This window comes from Chelmon rostratus, chromosome 8 (genome assembly GCF_017976325.1).
Source record: "Chelmon rostratus isolate fCheRos1 chromosome 8, fCheRos1.pri, whole genome shotgun sequence".
In the NCBI taxonomy this organism is placed as follows: Eukaryota; Metazoa; Chordata; class Actinopteri; order Chaetodontiformes; family Chaetodontidae; genus Chelmon; species Chelmon rostratus.
This window is the reverse complement of record NC_055665.1, coordinates 23,416,969-23,433,121: the sequence shown is the minus strand read 5'-3', so window position 1 is coordinate 23,433,121 and position 16,153 is coordinate 23,416,969. Positions and strand designations below refer to the sequence as shown.

The 16,153-nt window shown below is 39.2% G+C and overlaps 1 protein-coding gene across 2 annotated transcripts in view; it reads left to right on the top strand.

Annotated features, from left to right (window-relative positions):
- Positions 1-2,479: 2,479 nt before the first annotated feature.
- LOC121609858 (vacuolar protein sorting-associated protein 13B-like) overlaps positions 2,480-16,153 on the top strand; it is a 316,585-nt gene continuing 302,911 nt past the window's right edge. For both annotated transcript variants that reach the window (XM_041941573.1, XM_041941574.1), the window contains exons 1-3: positions 2,480-2,583; positions 4,624-4,782; positions 6,153-6,296. In XM_041941573.1, coding sequence (XP_041797507.1) covers positions 4,636-4,782; positions 6,153-6,296 — 291 coding nt within the window. In that variant the 5' untranslated portion in view covers positions 2,480-2,583; positions 4,624-4,635. The remainder of the gene's footprint in view (positions 2,584-4,623; positions 4,783-6,152; positions 6,297-16,153) is intronic.

The window sequence follows — 16,153 nt, the reverse complement described above, 5'->3', positions numbered from 1 at the left end:
CAATTAATTGCTTGAAAAAAAATTGCATTTATATTTAATGGGCTCGAAAATAGGGTCTGGAACGAGTGGCTACAATAACAGAAAGATTTAAAACGGCGCTCATTGCTGCTGAAAGGCCATTAACTAAGGCCCAGTTTATTACGCACTGCAGGCTTTTCCTAATTATTTTATAATAGAAAGGCAACAACGTACAACTTGTCCAGCAAACTCACATTTACAAAAAACAATTGAGCTTCTTAATAATCATATAAAAAAATCATGATTATTCACCAGAAATGAAAACCTGCAAACGATGTAAATTTGAAAAGATGACGTCGACGCAATAATAATAATAATAATAACAAATAATACAAGCTAATGATAATGATAATAACGATAAAGATCTGGGATTTTATTTACTAATAACTGTTTGAGAAAGTTACTCTTCAAAACTGTAATTAATTCTGTATAATCTTGTGACGAAGTGATTCAGCCATAGTAAAACAAATTCTAATCAACTTAAATAAAGTGAACAATTCTGAAGATTGAATATGACCTCACAGTGAAATGCTGAAGGCATCAAAAAGAGTGGAACTGATGTACAGGACTGTGTGATAAAAATGTAGAATTTAAAAAGAAAATAACTTTTCAGCAAATTTGGAGTCCTGGTGCATCTTTTAACAAGAAGGCGTGCAGGTGTTTTAACTTTCCCTGAATTAGTTTTTTTTTTATTTGTTAAGGCTTTGACCGATCCGGCAATTGATCAGCATATGCCTGAATGGAAATCCACCACCCAAAATTGTCATCTGTTCACAGGAATCATCATCTAAACTCATTTTAATTTATCACTGGCATTGAAGACATAAATTATATAGTACCACCACAATGCAGGATTGGACCTATGACCAAACTATATTGTGTATAGGCTGAATTAAGTGAAATAAACTCAGTGTCAGCGGTCGCAGAACTAGGATAACATGATATCACCGTGACTTCAGAGCACATCTCGGCCGGGACTGACCATAGTGTAATGACAGTCATGGTGAGCGCTGTCAGTGCTGGCAGGGAGTGGACAGTCACATGGTGAACTTCATCGGTGACCGGCCTGTGTGGACTGTGCACTCAGGAAGCTCTCTGCAGCTGACAGGGGAGAGGCGGCACAGACTGCAGGCCACAGAGCGTCACTGCTCTGATATGATCTCCATATGACCCTCAGCGGCCTGCGACAGACATCCAGTGTTTTATTTCACACACGTGCACGCACGCACGCACGCACGCACACATACACACATACACACACACACACACACACACACACCAGGCTAAAGCTTTCTTTGAATATACACGAAATAAACTCACAATAATATAGGGCCTTGATAGTTTTCCAAAGTGTACAATCAGTGGATTTATTTGTTTTTGCAGGTTATGACTTGTTTGCGAGCTGTAATTAGTCATGTCAATATCTAGCTGAAACGGCTCAGTGCAGCAGCTGACAACCGCAGAAACAAACGTGTGAAGGGAGACAGATTTGACTAAGAAACCACTGGCCGCAGAAAAGACTGCTGTGTCCAAGTTTGATTGTGAAGAATAGATGGCGCCTATCCCTGTTTTTCACCCCGATGCTTTATTTGTCTGATAAACCAGGGTTTCATGATTCCAAGGTCACCCATGGTCCTGAAACAACTAACGAAAGCTAAGGACCAAAATAATTTAGTTTTGATTGGCTTTACTTCAGAATTCATTGTCCATCATATCTAATTTACAGTTGTCTATATTCACTTATTATTCTAATAACAGTACATCTGTAAATTTCAGCGACTTTCCAGTTGCATATATTAATAGTCTAATGACATGTCATCTCATATCTAAGATTCGATCAGCACCACCAAGGAGATGTTCAGAAACCAGCAAGTCACCCGTGTGACCGAAATGCCAAAATCCTTCAACTATAACCTTCATTATTCACTTCGATTGACTTTTTTTTTATAGCTCTCCGTTTCAGTATCTGAAGAGATGTCCTTCTCCTTGAAAGAAACCCGGACTTCAGATGGAAGTATCGAACATAGAATATTGTTCTAAAATCTTTAAATCATCTAAAGAAAAGGCCGCCCACGCACTGACAGTATTCAGGAGCTGCCGACTGTGGAGTTTATTCTCTCGCTCAGCAAAGGTGATCCTCTGCAGCCATATAAGGGTTAGGGGCGTGCGACAGAAATTACGAACTAAGGTGCATTCTCGTGCGCTTAGTAAATCCTTTCTTACACAGAGAAGTCGGTGATGTGACTACAAGCAAAATTTGATTTAAAATAGGCTTATTTATTAGTGATCCCCGAAGTCGGTCCTCTGAATATCACATTTCACCCAGGAAATACCGAGCGTCTCTCTTGCCACTCTGTTGGGTTGTGTATGTGCACTGAACATGGCAGTTCATATTTCCTACAGGACGAAAAGGCAACACTAGGCATACGGAAGCCGCGTTGGTGTTTACTGATGACGTTGGTGCTGAAACAGTTGAGAGATGTGGCTAACGTCAGTTAACGGGATGAATACGTTATATTAAACGCCGAATTCAAGAAATAGCCACAGGATTTAAGCGAAAGTCAAGTAAGAAGGGTTTTATCTATGCTTACCTGTGTTCACATGTTTTAGCCAGCCGAAGCAAAGTAAGGGCGACTTCTTCATAGCAGTTAGCTTAGCTTCTTTGCTCTGCTGCTGTGGTGTATAACTATAGCTAGAATGACAGGAGAGCATAGTTAGCCTCTCTGGCTAACTACTCCGCAGTAAGTTGAATTTCTTACCACGTAGGACCACACTGTTTCATTTAAAACACAAAGTTATATTAGTTACATTGCTATGTATGTGGAAATGGAGTCGCTTGCTACTGCTGCCGTTTCTCAATTAGTCGCGTGCATAAGAAATCGAAGACACATTAACAAGCAGGCTAATTCAGACACTACTGTGAGTTAAATTAAGCCACTTAAAAGCTGAACCACAGAAATGCATATAAAACTTAGTTAAACTTTCACCTGCAACACACGCGAACAGAATTCTCGCAGAGGCTCTGTCGAGTTAAATACCAGCTCAACAAGACCAAATGTAGCTCCAAAAGTCTGCCAAGACTCAGCTAGTATTTGGTTAATTTTGTAAATGCACGTAATATATTTGAGCATTCCACGATAAGTAAGTTTACTTCTAAAGCACCTTTCAAGAGCAGACGTCACAGTGCTTCACGATAAAAAACAAATGAGCTAAGCAGAAGACGGAGCAACATACATGAAATATAGATAGAAATACTTTAGAAACACAAAAAGTATAAGATTGAAGAAGATGCTGAAAACATATGGGCCTTGAGCTGCTTTATAAAGGTGCCCACAGATCTGAAGTCCAAGGGGAGAAAGTTGCAAAGTTTAGGAGCTACATCCTCAAAAGTAGTCTCTTTTTGCTTGGTCCTAGAGCAGGGAACAACCAACCTACTGTGATGTAGGCCTGCAGTGCCTCTTTAATGTGGCCAAGTGCCCGATCATGCAAGGCTCCAAACATGATCACAGAAATCCCAATATAAAATGAAATAGATGTGTGAACAGTCATCTGTCCCACCTAGGGACACAGTGGGCCTGGTTTAGCATTGCAACAGAACTGAACCAGACAATTTACATGCTGGTCAGCACTCAAAGTGTAGTTCATAGAAACACCTTGATTATGGAAGGTCCATGTCACAGAGGAGGAAAGTTAACCAAGACCTTCTATCATCTTCAGGACAAAGGCAGCAGAGGCAGATGTAAGGACTTCTGTTTTGTCAGCATTTGGCTGTAGAAAATTATCTGCCATGCTTTTTTTTTTTTGTAGAATTGAGGCAGTTTTGCAGACAATACAATTTAGCAACATTTTGAAGTGTATAGTCTGCATAGCAATGGCAGGAGATTGATTCAGAATGACTTCAGAATTATCTACTTGAGCAAAAACTCCAAGGCTCATTCAGAGATACCCACCCAGTGCCTGAGCCTCTGAACCAAGATATGGCAGTAGCCGCACTGAGATCCAATTGTACCAACATAGAACATCCCACACATTACAGTTAAGGATGTTATGTTTACACAGTGAAAATCAAGGAGCATTTTCTCTGACTTAGTGATGACCACAACAATGTGAACTTCCTATTAAATTGTAACAGAAGAACACAGTTCTGAGTTTTGCATCAGCTTTAGGTTAATATAAAACAGTTGCTGTAACCACAAATTTTGTGTACTATAGGAAGAATATGAGCCTGTAATAATAATAGCAGGCCCTCTTCAAACTGACATTTTGACTTGTCCTAGCAGCACAGGTATATGTAATGTCATTAATTATGGCTCCATTCCATTCATGTATCCCTATAAGCCATACAGTGAGGCAGCATGTACAGTGCTGTACAGTACACTTGTATATTATTATATATATCTTATTCAGTTCCCTGTGCTCTTGTGCCATGACATAAAAATATCTGCCGTGACCAGTGTATATTCTTTCCTGTATGCTTCAGATGCAGTAGTATTAAAAAAATTATATTTGGATATATTGCCAAAGGATTTTGAATACAAATACTGCCATGTACAAATAAACATTGAATATGTGTCTTCTCTTGTTCAATCACTGATGTGCGTTCAGGACAGGGACAAGATGTTGGAGTCCTATGTCACACCACTCCTGATGAGCTATGTGAACAAGTATATTAAGAATCTGAAGCCATCTGACCTGCAGCTGTCTCTCTGGGGAGGAGATGTGGTGCTCAGCAAGTTGGACCTGAAGCTGGATGTGCTGGAACAGGTACTGTTTTTTGAATATGTCCGCTGCTTTCTTTAACTGGTTGATTTATGGTAGTTTTGACCCAGTGCCCAACGCTGCTGGCAGGAGAAATATTTCTTTTTGTATCCATGCACACTTAATGGTCCATATTCCTTCAGCCACACAAAGTCTTAGGTTACCATTGGTGTTGCAATGTTATTGTATATTAAAGGTATATAAATATCTCTTTCCTGCATATATATTGATACAAATCATAATTTACATTTTACTGAATATTTTTTATTAATAGTGATACCTATTTTTGTAGGGATTTTTCTAGTTTACTACAAATTCGTATTGTATGACATCTTTACAATAAAGTTATAATTTTAGTCTCCATTATGACATAAAGTAAAAAGTTTGAAAAGTAAGCATTTGCCTATTACTGTAATTTCCCATTCAGTTGTCTCTACATCTTAGCAACAGTGTATATGGCAATGCTGTTCAGCCAGACTTAGATACAGTATCTTTACAGTATCTGTCATTTTGGAGGAGTTTGATAGATTTACTCAGATATTTTGCTCTGCAGGGTTATTTTGACACAGTGTTCTTTTTTACACTTGTAATGTCTGGATTAGATTAGTCTGCCATGACTTAAAAGATTTTTTTTCTCTTGAGTGGGCTCTGACTGCTTCTGAAGAGCAAACCAAAACACTACCTAACCCAAAAGAGATTGTGATGAAAGTTCTTATTGGAAGCAGCTTTAGGCCAACTGACAGTGGGAACTGTGTTAGGATTTTGATGTGTAACATTATGTCCAAACCTTGGCAATTATTCTCCCTTTTCCTTTGTTTTATTGCATTTTATTTGGACAGTACCTCTTTTAAAATGTGCAATTAGAGACCATCATCTTAATATAAGGAGTAATTTTTAGTGCAACATTTGGGTGTTACTGAGCAGACATACTGTAGATACACAACAGCATTTCTTCTGAAATATGTTTGATTATTATTTTTTTTGGCTTAGACTTAAGTAGGAGGCATGTGAAGCCTGTGTGTAGGCAGTTTGGTTTCATGGGACTCATTCTCACACAGAGTAGTTCAAGATGCAGAACAGTGATTCGTCTGCCTCTGAGAAAATCTGACTGATTTTGTTAAAAGCGTGACCAGTGTGTATGTAATCTGTAGCTGTTGTTGTTAGTCTCCTCTCGTCTTCAGATATTAGTTTCAAATAGCAGTTTAGAAAGTGGATGGATGAAGGTTCTAAATGTTCTTGAAACCTCAACAGTCATATTGCCACATGCCCTTACAATGTTGTCTGCAACACAGATGTAATACTATAGTACAGATTATTCTACCTATAGTTCGTAGCTGTCTTTGTTTTAATCTCTGTGTGTCTTTGCTTATTTATAGGAGTTGAAGCTGCCCTTTACATTCTTGAGTGGTCATATCCATGAGCTGCGTATCCACGTACCCTGGACCAAGCTGGGCTCCGAGCCTGTAGTCATCACTATCAACACTATGGAGTGCATCCTCAAGCTGAAGGATGGAGCCCAGGTTGGTTTTTTACTAGTATGAGAAACATGTTAACTTTGATACCGCTACTGGGCCAAAACAGGGTGGTCGAATCTTCTTGTTATTTATGTGAAATTCTTCCTCATGACCTCCTCTTTACTTTATCTTTCTATTTTTCCAAGCAGTTTTGTGACAGCCTGTCTTTTAAATATGCAAATAAATATATTGAGATTGACTTAAGCGAGCTTCACTCGGTGCTGGAGTTGCTGTAACAAAGGCACACTATAATCCTTAATCCTATAATTTAGTGCAAAATGACATGAAGAGAAATGACAATGTATCATTTCATTTTCAGCTTATGCTGGATCCTGATGTGTTAAATGTTTTACAACACAGATTCCAAAAGAGTTTGCAATGCCATGTAAGCATAAATTAAACAGAATGTGATCATTTCTGATATATGCTTAATTGAAACTCAACTTCATTGGTTGTTGTAAATATCTGCTTATTCTGAATTTGATGGAGCAACATGTTTCAAACAAGTTTGAACAGGAGCAACAAAAGACTGGGAAAGTTGTGGAACGCTCCAGAAACACCTGTTTGGAACATTCCACAGGTAAACAGGCTCACTGATAACAGGGAATAGTATCATGATTGGGTATGAAAGGCGTTCATAAGCAAGGATGGAGTGAGGTTCACCACTTTGTGAAAACAAGATTGTATAAAAGATGTTACTACATGGGCTCAGGAACACAGCAAACACAGCTTAATTATTGTACACAATAGCATTCTGCTTTTATATACGTTCTATACAGCATACCAACTCTTTTGGAAGTGGGGTTGTCAATACAATACAGTTAGGTGGTCTTGTATTTGCATCACTTACCTGCAAATAATCTTAATGTTTTTAATGTTTAAATACCATATGATGTTTCTTTAAAAAAAACTAAATCACAAGCGTTTTTTTTTCTGTTTTTAACTCTATGTTTTTCTCAAATCAGCTACATTAATCCCTCCAGCTGTAGGAGCTGTATGACCCTCTCCTTGTTCCATGCTTTTCTTGAAGTTGGTGTGGTGCTTGGACAAAGGTGTGCTCATCTGGTCCAGTATGGCATGTTGTTTCTGGCCTGGCAACTCTGATTCAGACGTTTCCATCTGTAATGAGCTGGCATGATGATAGCCAATTACCCCTCCACAAAAGCATCTAAGTGAGAATATGAGTCTTTGTTCTATAATTTGGGAGAGTTTGTTATTGACTATTTTACTAGAGCCACATTTGCTGACAACAGAGCATGTCATTCTCGTTTTGCTAGTCTGACTCATGGGACGTCGGCTGTATATATAAAGCTGCCATTGGCGACATTCTCCTCCCCTTCTACTATTCGTGTGTTGCCATTTTCAGAGTCCCCGAACCTCTGAGCTAGCAATCTACGTGCTAAAAATGGCAAGTTACCCTGAACCTAACCTGGTTGCTGTCACCTTTATTTTTCTGGGGACTCAGCCATGTTATGCCTGGGCTCGCCTCCTAACATTCAAATTTTCCACCAAAACACATCCCTCCAACCCTGATTTGCAAAGGCACAATCGCTGCATCCTCGTCTTCGTGCTGCTCAAGATGATTATGATTGGTTTAAAGAAATGCTAAAAACAAACGAAGAAACCAATTAATCACTGCCTTATTGAGGGAAAGTTATTGATTTGTGCCATTTAAAACAGTGATTTGGATTGTAATGTGCATTTTCAAGAGCTTGTAGGGAAAAAGCATGTTGGCAAGTGCTGTAATGACAGTCTGCAACGAGAAGCACATTTCAGAATTTGGGCATGAAAGTGTGTTGTCATTCATGCTATCAGCTAACTATTTGCAAATGCTCTATCAATCTATCATGAGATCCATCTCACTTTATTTTTTAAACAGATGGATTCCAGCATAAAACATATATTCGCTATTGTTGTCCACATCTTGTAGTCATTTAAAAATGGTTGGTTCTACTTTGCCAGTGTGATTATCCTTCAGGAAAGCGCAGCACTCTCACTCAGCGCATTTGTTCCTTAAAAAGGGACAGCTTCATTGACCACTGACCAGAAATATTCAGGGCTCAACACTATTTTCCCAAGTACTCTGTGTGGGTTTGTGTGTGTTTGTGTGTGTTTGTGTGTGTGTGTGATTATGATATGAAAATCAGTGGAGGACTATGGAAGTAGAAGAGAGAGTAGAGTTTGGGAAATCCTTCATCGGAGCACAGATGACGAGACCACTCTGGTTGCGCTTTGTTGTGCAAGTGACAATTATCAGACTAATCAGGGGTCTGCTGTGTTTTTACTCCGCCAAGTATTGGCTCAGCTTGCTTGGAACCTCGACCAAGATGAGGTAGGTACTATCCACAACTTTTAATAATTGCAAATCAAAACAGAGCAAGTAGATTTGAGCCGAACTGTATCATGCAGTGGAAACATGGCAGCAGTGGATTCAGCGCTGGGTAGGTACAGGGTGATGGGGCCACTGCCTCAGCCAGAATGTTCCAGATTTTAAGATACATGCCTAATTAGGCTGAACAGGTTCATAATGGTCATAGCAATTAGCCTTAGAAGCATGCTATGGTTAAAACATACTGGTGGTGGATAGGAGTCAACAGGATTGGATAACAGGTGAAAACACAGTTTTCCTGTAAGTTAAGGCTTCTCGAACAGGTGTTTTGATAAATTGCTCTTTCGCTTTTTAGTCGTTGTTGTCAACTCCTGGCTTCACTCTCTCCACCGCAGCCTCTCTGTTCAGCTGTCCCGTGTGTGTGTGTGTGTGTGTGTGTGTGTGTGTGTGTGTGTGTGTGTGTGTGTGTGTGTGTGTGTGTGTGTGCGCGCGCATGTGTGTGCATGTATGCGTGCATGCGTGTATGTGTGTATGTGTGTGTGGAGGAGAAGCTGAGCCCTGCCCTCATGCACTGACACAGAAAGCAAAAGAGAGTAAGACAGATAGAAGATGTGTGATAGTAAATTACACTTAAATACACACAAAAAATACTAATCTCAATCCCTTGTTTCTTCAAGTTCCGATAACCAACCTTATAACCAGTCTGGCCTTTGAATAATTTGGAACTGGGCATTCACACCGGTGGGCATAAATATTTTTTTCTCATTTGCACAGTTTTATTTTTACTCACAGATGTGAGCAAAGTGCATGCACTGTCAAGCCCTAATACTCAGGGAGCTCTGACTTAGACCTAGACCATCTCTGTCCCTGCAATGTCACTGGTCTCTGTCTCATCTCTGTCTCTATCCACCCTGTGGAGTTTTTTCTTCTGTAGTTGCACTATGGAGCAATTTGTTTTTCTGATTTTGTGTTTCATGCAGCAATGCTCCAACAAAGGTAGTGGAGAGGAGTAAGACTGCAAGGCTGCAAACATGGATGGTGCAGACAATGCAAATACAGAGTGATGCAGTTTCCAGACTTTATAGACAAATCAGATTTGCAAATGTTTTATGAGGAAGGAATGCATTGATCATGTTTGAAAAAACTTGAAGGACACCAATGCATTTTGGTGATCTAGAATCACCTTTAAGCAGCAAAAGTGAGACTTTGTCCTTTTAAATCATCAGTACAAAATGTCATTTTAAGCCCTGTCATGCATCATCATGGACATGGAGAGCAGTTATCAGAAATATTTATATCCTATTGTATTAAGTTTAATTGTTTGTATTTGCAAGTGTGGTATATGAAAGCCATTTTTCTGAGCCGGGTCCTACCTTTGCCACCCATGCAGTTTGCAAAATTGAAAGTGTAGCTTGGCCCTTTTATGGGAAGGCTGAAGTTTCAAGGCCAGATGTCCCAGAAGAAACACATTTCAAGGGAAGTCAATTACAGCTAATTATATAGACTGCGGCAAAAAGATTTGTAACACGTGAGCTTGAGCTGCCCAGAACTAATGGTAAATATCATACTATGCAGGTGGCTACCGCTTTTGCGATTGGGTTTCTAGTTTGATGGAACTTTAAACTTGTTTTTCATGCTTCATACACAGCTTAAGGTCATGTCCTAGTACCTGTAGTGGTGTAGTGCATGTAGCCTCAAAACAACTATTTGTTACAGATGTTTTCTAGAAGGCTTCCAGTCAAGATTTTGGGGGAATTGCAAATGACGTTTGGACAAATTATTCAGTGGTATGTACACCCAAGAGACATAATTTGGACCAAAGCCAGACTTACAGCAGAAGTCCTTCTAGCATGTGGAATTTAATTGAGCTGCTACACTTCTTTGCTTTGTGTGTGGGAAGCAGGAGGCTGACTACTGTGTCCTTAGCCCAAAAAATGCAACCAGTTTACTTATGTGCTGTAGATTTGTGTAATCTGATTTATATTACCCCCATTTCACCTTTATTACACTTTTAACATTGCTTGAACATTAAAAAACAGCTATTTTCCATGTCATTTCTCTGGTGGCACTTTCCCAGTTTAGTCAGCCCACAGAAACAAGATTATATTTCTCTGGAGCTTAGATATCCTGTTCATATACATGTCATGCCCTGGCCCGGTTTTAATCAGAGTCTAGCTGGGATACAGGGAGTTTGGCATAGGTACATGCAAATTGTGGACAGGATTTTTAAAAGAGATGAAAAAATTGATCTGTGTATGGAAAATGTTACATTTTAGGTTTAGTAGATTACTAGTGTTTCTTTAGTCCAATAGAGACAGGAACTTTGTGGTGGGCCTCATGCGGCCAAAGTGTGGAAATGATAAATGATATCATTAATATGGTTTGTTTTCATAATTACTGTTAAAGCCTGAGCGCTGGCCTGTAAAAACATCCGTACGTCTTTTGAAGTTCATTAAGGGTTGTGTAATTTGACCGGAATTATTTGGACCGTTTTAATGTTCGTGTTTCCCCTCGAGAGGAACTGGGTAATATTAGGGATATTCAGATTGCTCAATAAGGCCCATCTGCAAAGCACCAAGAGCAGCTAACAATTATAGTTTCCACCAAATGTGGAAATTTGGGCGTTTAGCAGCAGTTGGAGATTACAGCTCCTGCTGACAGTGTAATTGCTTAAAATAGGCTGTAATGAGGACTGAGTAGTGCAGAGAGTATGGTAATAGAAAAAAATGTTGTCAACTTGTTTTTGACATTAATATTACAGACCAGAGGCCGTTGACAAACAAAGTACATTAGGTTTTATATGTGTCTTATTGTGTCCCAGAGTCACATGGTGCTCTGAAGCAAGCTTAGAAATCCTTGATTGTTTTAAGGCTACTTGTGTTATTTGAAGATTAGACACATGTATATGTATATGCTTTCTTTAATAAACTTTAGATTCAGATTTATTGTACATGCATCCTTTATAATTCTCTGTTCAGTTTAAGTCCAAAAATGTAAATCGTTGCAGTTCATGTCTGAGTTGAATTATTAGCGTGGACATCTCCATGTGAAATTAGACTAAGCCCTGGTCTATGCCTAAGAGCTCAATGTATGTAACAGGAGATTGGTCATGGGGATGAAAGGGTTTTGTAGTAGTCAACTTTAACTTCTTTCTTCTTGCACAAAGACTCACTCTATGTGGCCCCTGTTGAGTTACTTGATATGAATGAACTGTCTGATCTGAGCCCGTTCTAAATGAATAAGCAATATGAAAATGCCAAGAGCTGCATTGCATAAAACAATGGTTTTAAAATCTGTCATTCTATATACAGAGTTTCCATGGAAACTGGAGTTATTAATGGAAGTCGTAAAGTCATTACTGCCCTTAAGCTTCCCCCTATAATGAGGAGATGGATCAAACCTTCGGTAGGAGATAGAATTTATTATGCAGCTGTTTTTAGGAGTTTTGTTCTTGTATTTGTAGCTAGTTGTAGCAGTAACAGAAATTGGCAAGATTGAACTCAGGCCTTAATGAAAGACCTAACAGCTCGCATCGATGTAATGTTGCAAAATTATGGGCACTTTTTTTTTCTTCTTGACATCTTGGTAAACTGCTCCAGATGTTGAAGATGAGGTGTGATCAGCAAAGACAGAGAGGAACTGGCTGGACAGCAGTTACAGTGGATCATAACACTCTCAGGCGCTCTTTATTTTTTATGAGACAAAGATAAGGGCTTGGGTTTACCGAGGAGAGCCTTTCTGGTTTTGGCTCAGCTTGCTGCTTGATCTGGGAGTTTTATGGCCGCTGAGTGCATTTGCCACTGATGTGGAGGTTCTGATTGATGCATTGCCTCAAGATGATTTGGGGAGGTGCCTCTGAGACTTGTTGGTTTGGCATATGGTCCAACTAGGCCCTTTCTTCTGTTAGATTCCTTCCAAACTATTTTTAGGGCTTTACACCACCAAACCTCATTGCTCCTAAATAATGGGTAATACATGTGAATTAGGGAACCCCTTTTTGAAGACCCAAAGTTGTTACTCCGTTGCTAAATCTACAATCAACTTGACAAAGACTTGTTACTTTGAATCAGATGTTAAACAGGAATCTATAGATTGGACTTTTTTAGTATCAAACAATCAATTAAACACAAGTTTTAAAACATTGTGACCTCAGATGCATAGTTGATTCCTTGTCATGGAATCCTCTGGATGCTACTGCTTTAAAATGTGGTTTTGCCACCCATGGGTTAAATCCACAACCCACTAAATAGGAAACCTGGGATGTATGGACTGTTATCAGCTTCTGTGTGTACCCTGTTGTAGCGTAGTCTGTTGTCGTTATGCTTTTTCTTCTGGTTTAAATTGAGATATGTAATTCTTGTTGACAGGATGTGAATATGGTCTAAAGTGACAATGAAAAAATGAGGACTCTGTTTTTCACAAATGTCGTATTATCTAGTAAAAATATGCAATCACATGTATTTGCACTGTCTACCTCTGTAGTATATAGTCTCCTCTGACTGAATGAGACCCAGTTTGTGCCTGTGCAGCTCATCTTTCGCAAGTCAGAAAACACAAGGGAAAAAGTTAAACAAATAAAAGAAAACAGCCTGTGGAAGTTTGCAATCAGATAGCACAAACTGGATAATCCCAATGCCATCCGGAAATCTTGCCTTTGATTCTGCGGCTTGCAGGGAGCAAATGGCTTACAGAGATTGCGCCATAAATCCGTCTGATCATCAGCTCAGCGGGGTCTTGTCTTCAGAACTGAGAAGACAGAGGGCAAGGACATAGAGAATCTGTTTTCCTTGAATCCAACCCCCTGTAGCAATAACAAAACCCATCTTTGACTGTAAATAATGAAAAGATGGAGTAATGTTGGCACACGTCCAGATTCTTTATGGTTTGTCAGGCCTTCATGTAAACTTATTCAAGAGCACGTCCATAGATTGTTTTATGTTTGTGACAAACATTTTGTCATATATTCAAGATTGGGAGGTATTTCAGGTGAGACTGGATCTGATGACAGTAAGGAGAAGACCGTGACCAGAGATGAGTGTGCTCACTGTCTTTGTCATGTGTAATGTATGTTGGTAACCTCAAGCCAAACCACTTGTTGACAGGATTGTTCAGTCTGAAGAAGGCTTTGATGTTGTAATGATGCTGAAATTTCTTGGCCACCAAGACTTTCACACTCAACAAAAAAGTTAAGTTAGTAGTCATGCAGTGTGTCCGCAATCCAAATAAATATTTCCCCACAAAACTTAAGTCTAGGACTTGAACCAGTTGTGTAATTCACTGTGTTGTATTTGTCTGTCCTCTCATTCAAGTTCTCAGCATAGAGTGACCCACTGCACTGGTCTCTGTTTGGCATTCCAAACTGATTCAAAGCATCTGCACAAGGCAATGCACAAGTGTGCCATTCCAGCAGAAGGCCTCGCACCCAACCACCATTGCCTGTGAGTCAGCCAGTGCGACACAACCCACAGCGTTACACTGCTTTGCCTTTGAGGTTTGATGGCGTTTTGGATTCCTGGTGGGATGAGGTTACTTCAGCTCCTCAGACACAGGAAAGCAGTCTGGGGAAAAATTAAACCCGGCGGCTTCCTGCATCCAGTGAGTCAAGTGGTGATCAATACACTCTGGGCAGGATGCTGCCGCTCCACAGTTTAATCCCTGCTCAAAGGCCATCCGGACTACAGCAATCCCTCAATGGAGCTTGTTACTTACTGGGTGCTCCTGCAATATTGCAGTCTGGGAAACAATTAGCGTGCAATTAACGTTGATGTTTACTTTATTAGTGCTGTCTTCAAACAGAAATTCTGGGAAGATCTTGGGTTGCATTCGGCACACAGTTATTTATTCACCTTTATGAGTCTTCAGTCTAAACTTACACCATAAGAAGTGATCGAATTAGACAAGATATTTACCACTTTCTGTGCTTTTAAGATCATTGTGTTTGCTTTGTGTGTGTTTGACACAACAGCCTTTCAGTTCATTACATTTAGTTTTTTTGGGTGCGGCACAGACTAAGGCAACCAGACTGGCCTAATTCTCACTCTAACTTACTACATTTACAGAGGTGGACATTTTTCTTACTTTGGTTGAGACCGAAAGTCACAAAAAGGAGTAACACAGTAACCGGGTGCCTCTGTGTGTAATTTCTCAGTTGAGAAAGGTAGGCTTGTATGACTCCATGTTACACAAACTGTGGGTGGTCTGTGTTTTATGTCTCAGGGTGACTGTGTGCTCCATTTAGCAGACCCTCACCCCTTTGACCTATGAATAATTCCACTCTTATAGAAATGATGATGCCATTTAAGGCGGGACATTTTAACCAGTAAAATCACCCATGCAGGGCTAGTCAGTAGCTATTTTGAAGAGCGGAAATCTTTGATTTTTTTTTTTTTTTTTTCAAATCAAAATTCAATTTTATCTGTACATCTATTTTCTCATCTGTAACACATTTTATATGTAACACTCAATGATTCTTAAAACCAGAGGAATACTGATTGTAGTGTGTTTCACAAGGAGTTCCCCTGCTCTACTTTGTGTTGGTATATGAGTTAAATTCCACTTTCCCAAAATTGTGCCAAAATTTGGTTGTCTGCTCTGCTGCCTGTAATGTGTGGGCAAGAGAAGAAGAGTGGGTGTGTGTATTTGTATTTGCTTCTGAGCTTTCATTAAACCTTTCTGACTGTTAAAATGAATATAGAAATAATTATGTTATGATTTCCAGTTGAGAGAATAGAAATTAGAGATATTGGGATGCTAGATGGTTGAGATAGACCATCACAGAAATTGAAAAAAGTTATATTCACATTTAATTAAACTGAAATTAATATTTGAAAAGTTTAAACTAAGGCTTCAATTTTTTAGCTGTGATTTAAAGGTGGAAAATTGGATTTGAAAATGTAAATGTTTAAACGCCCGCTTCCTTCCATTCATGTTTGCAGTGCATGAAGAGAAGACAGCAGTTCTTCTCCTCATGCACTGAAGAGAAGAACTGCTTTTTTAAACGATTTTTTGAGTATGACTTTCAGTGTTTAAACACATCCCTTTTAAAGATTCCTGGGATTTCTAATGTAACAAAGTGTCAATCTTCTGCTACGTGTTACAGCCAAATTCAGCTTTCCAAGCTGTGTTCAGAAACTCATGCCAACATTGTAACATTAAAGACATTATAATGCAGGAATTATTATAAAGCAGGTATTACAGATGTTCAAATTTCAAATGTTTGCATCTCATTTTCAAGCCACAGTTTAACTTTTCAAATCTTACTTTCAACTTTTCTGATTTCACTTTTAACTTTTAAATCTTAGTTTTAGTTTTATTGTTTGTAAAAAAAAAAAAAAAAAAAAAAAGAAAGAAAGAAAAAAACCCTCATAAAACAGAGGACAGCGCTCTGGCTGTTGGCCCGGGGCAGGCCTCTTGTTTCATTGGTTTGTTTTGCAAATTGAAAGTTAAGAAATGAAACATGTCTCATTTCATTACACTGATGAAGACAAGAGGAGACCTGAGAACTTTGGACAGGGACTGGATTACTGGTCCAAGA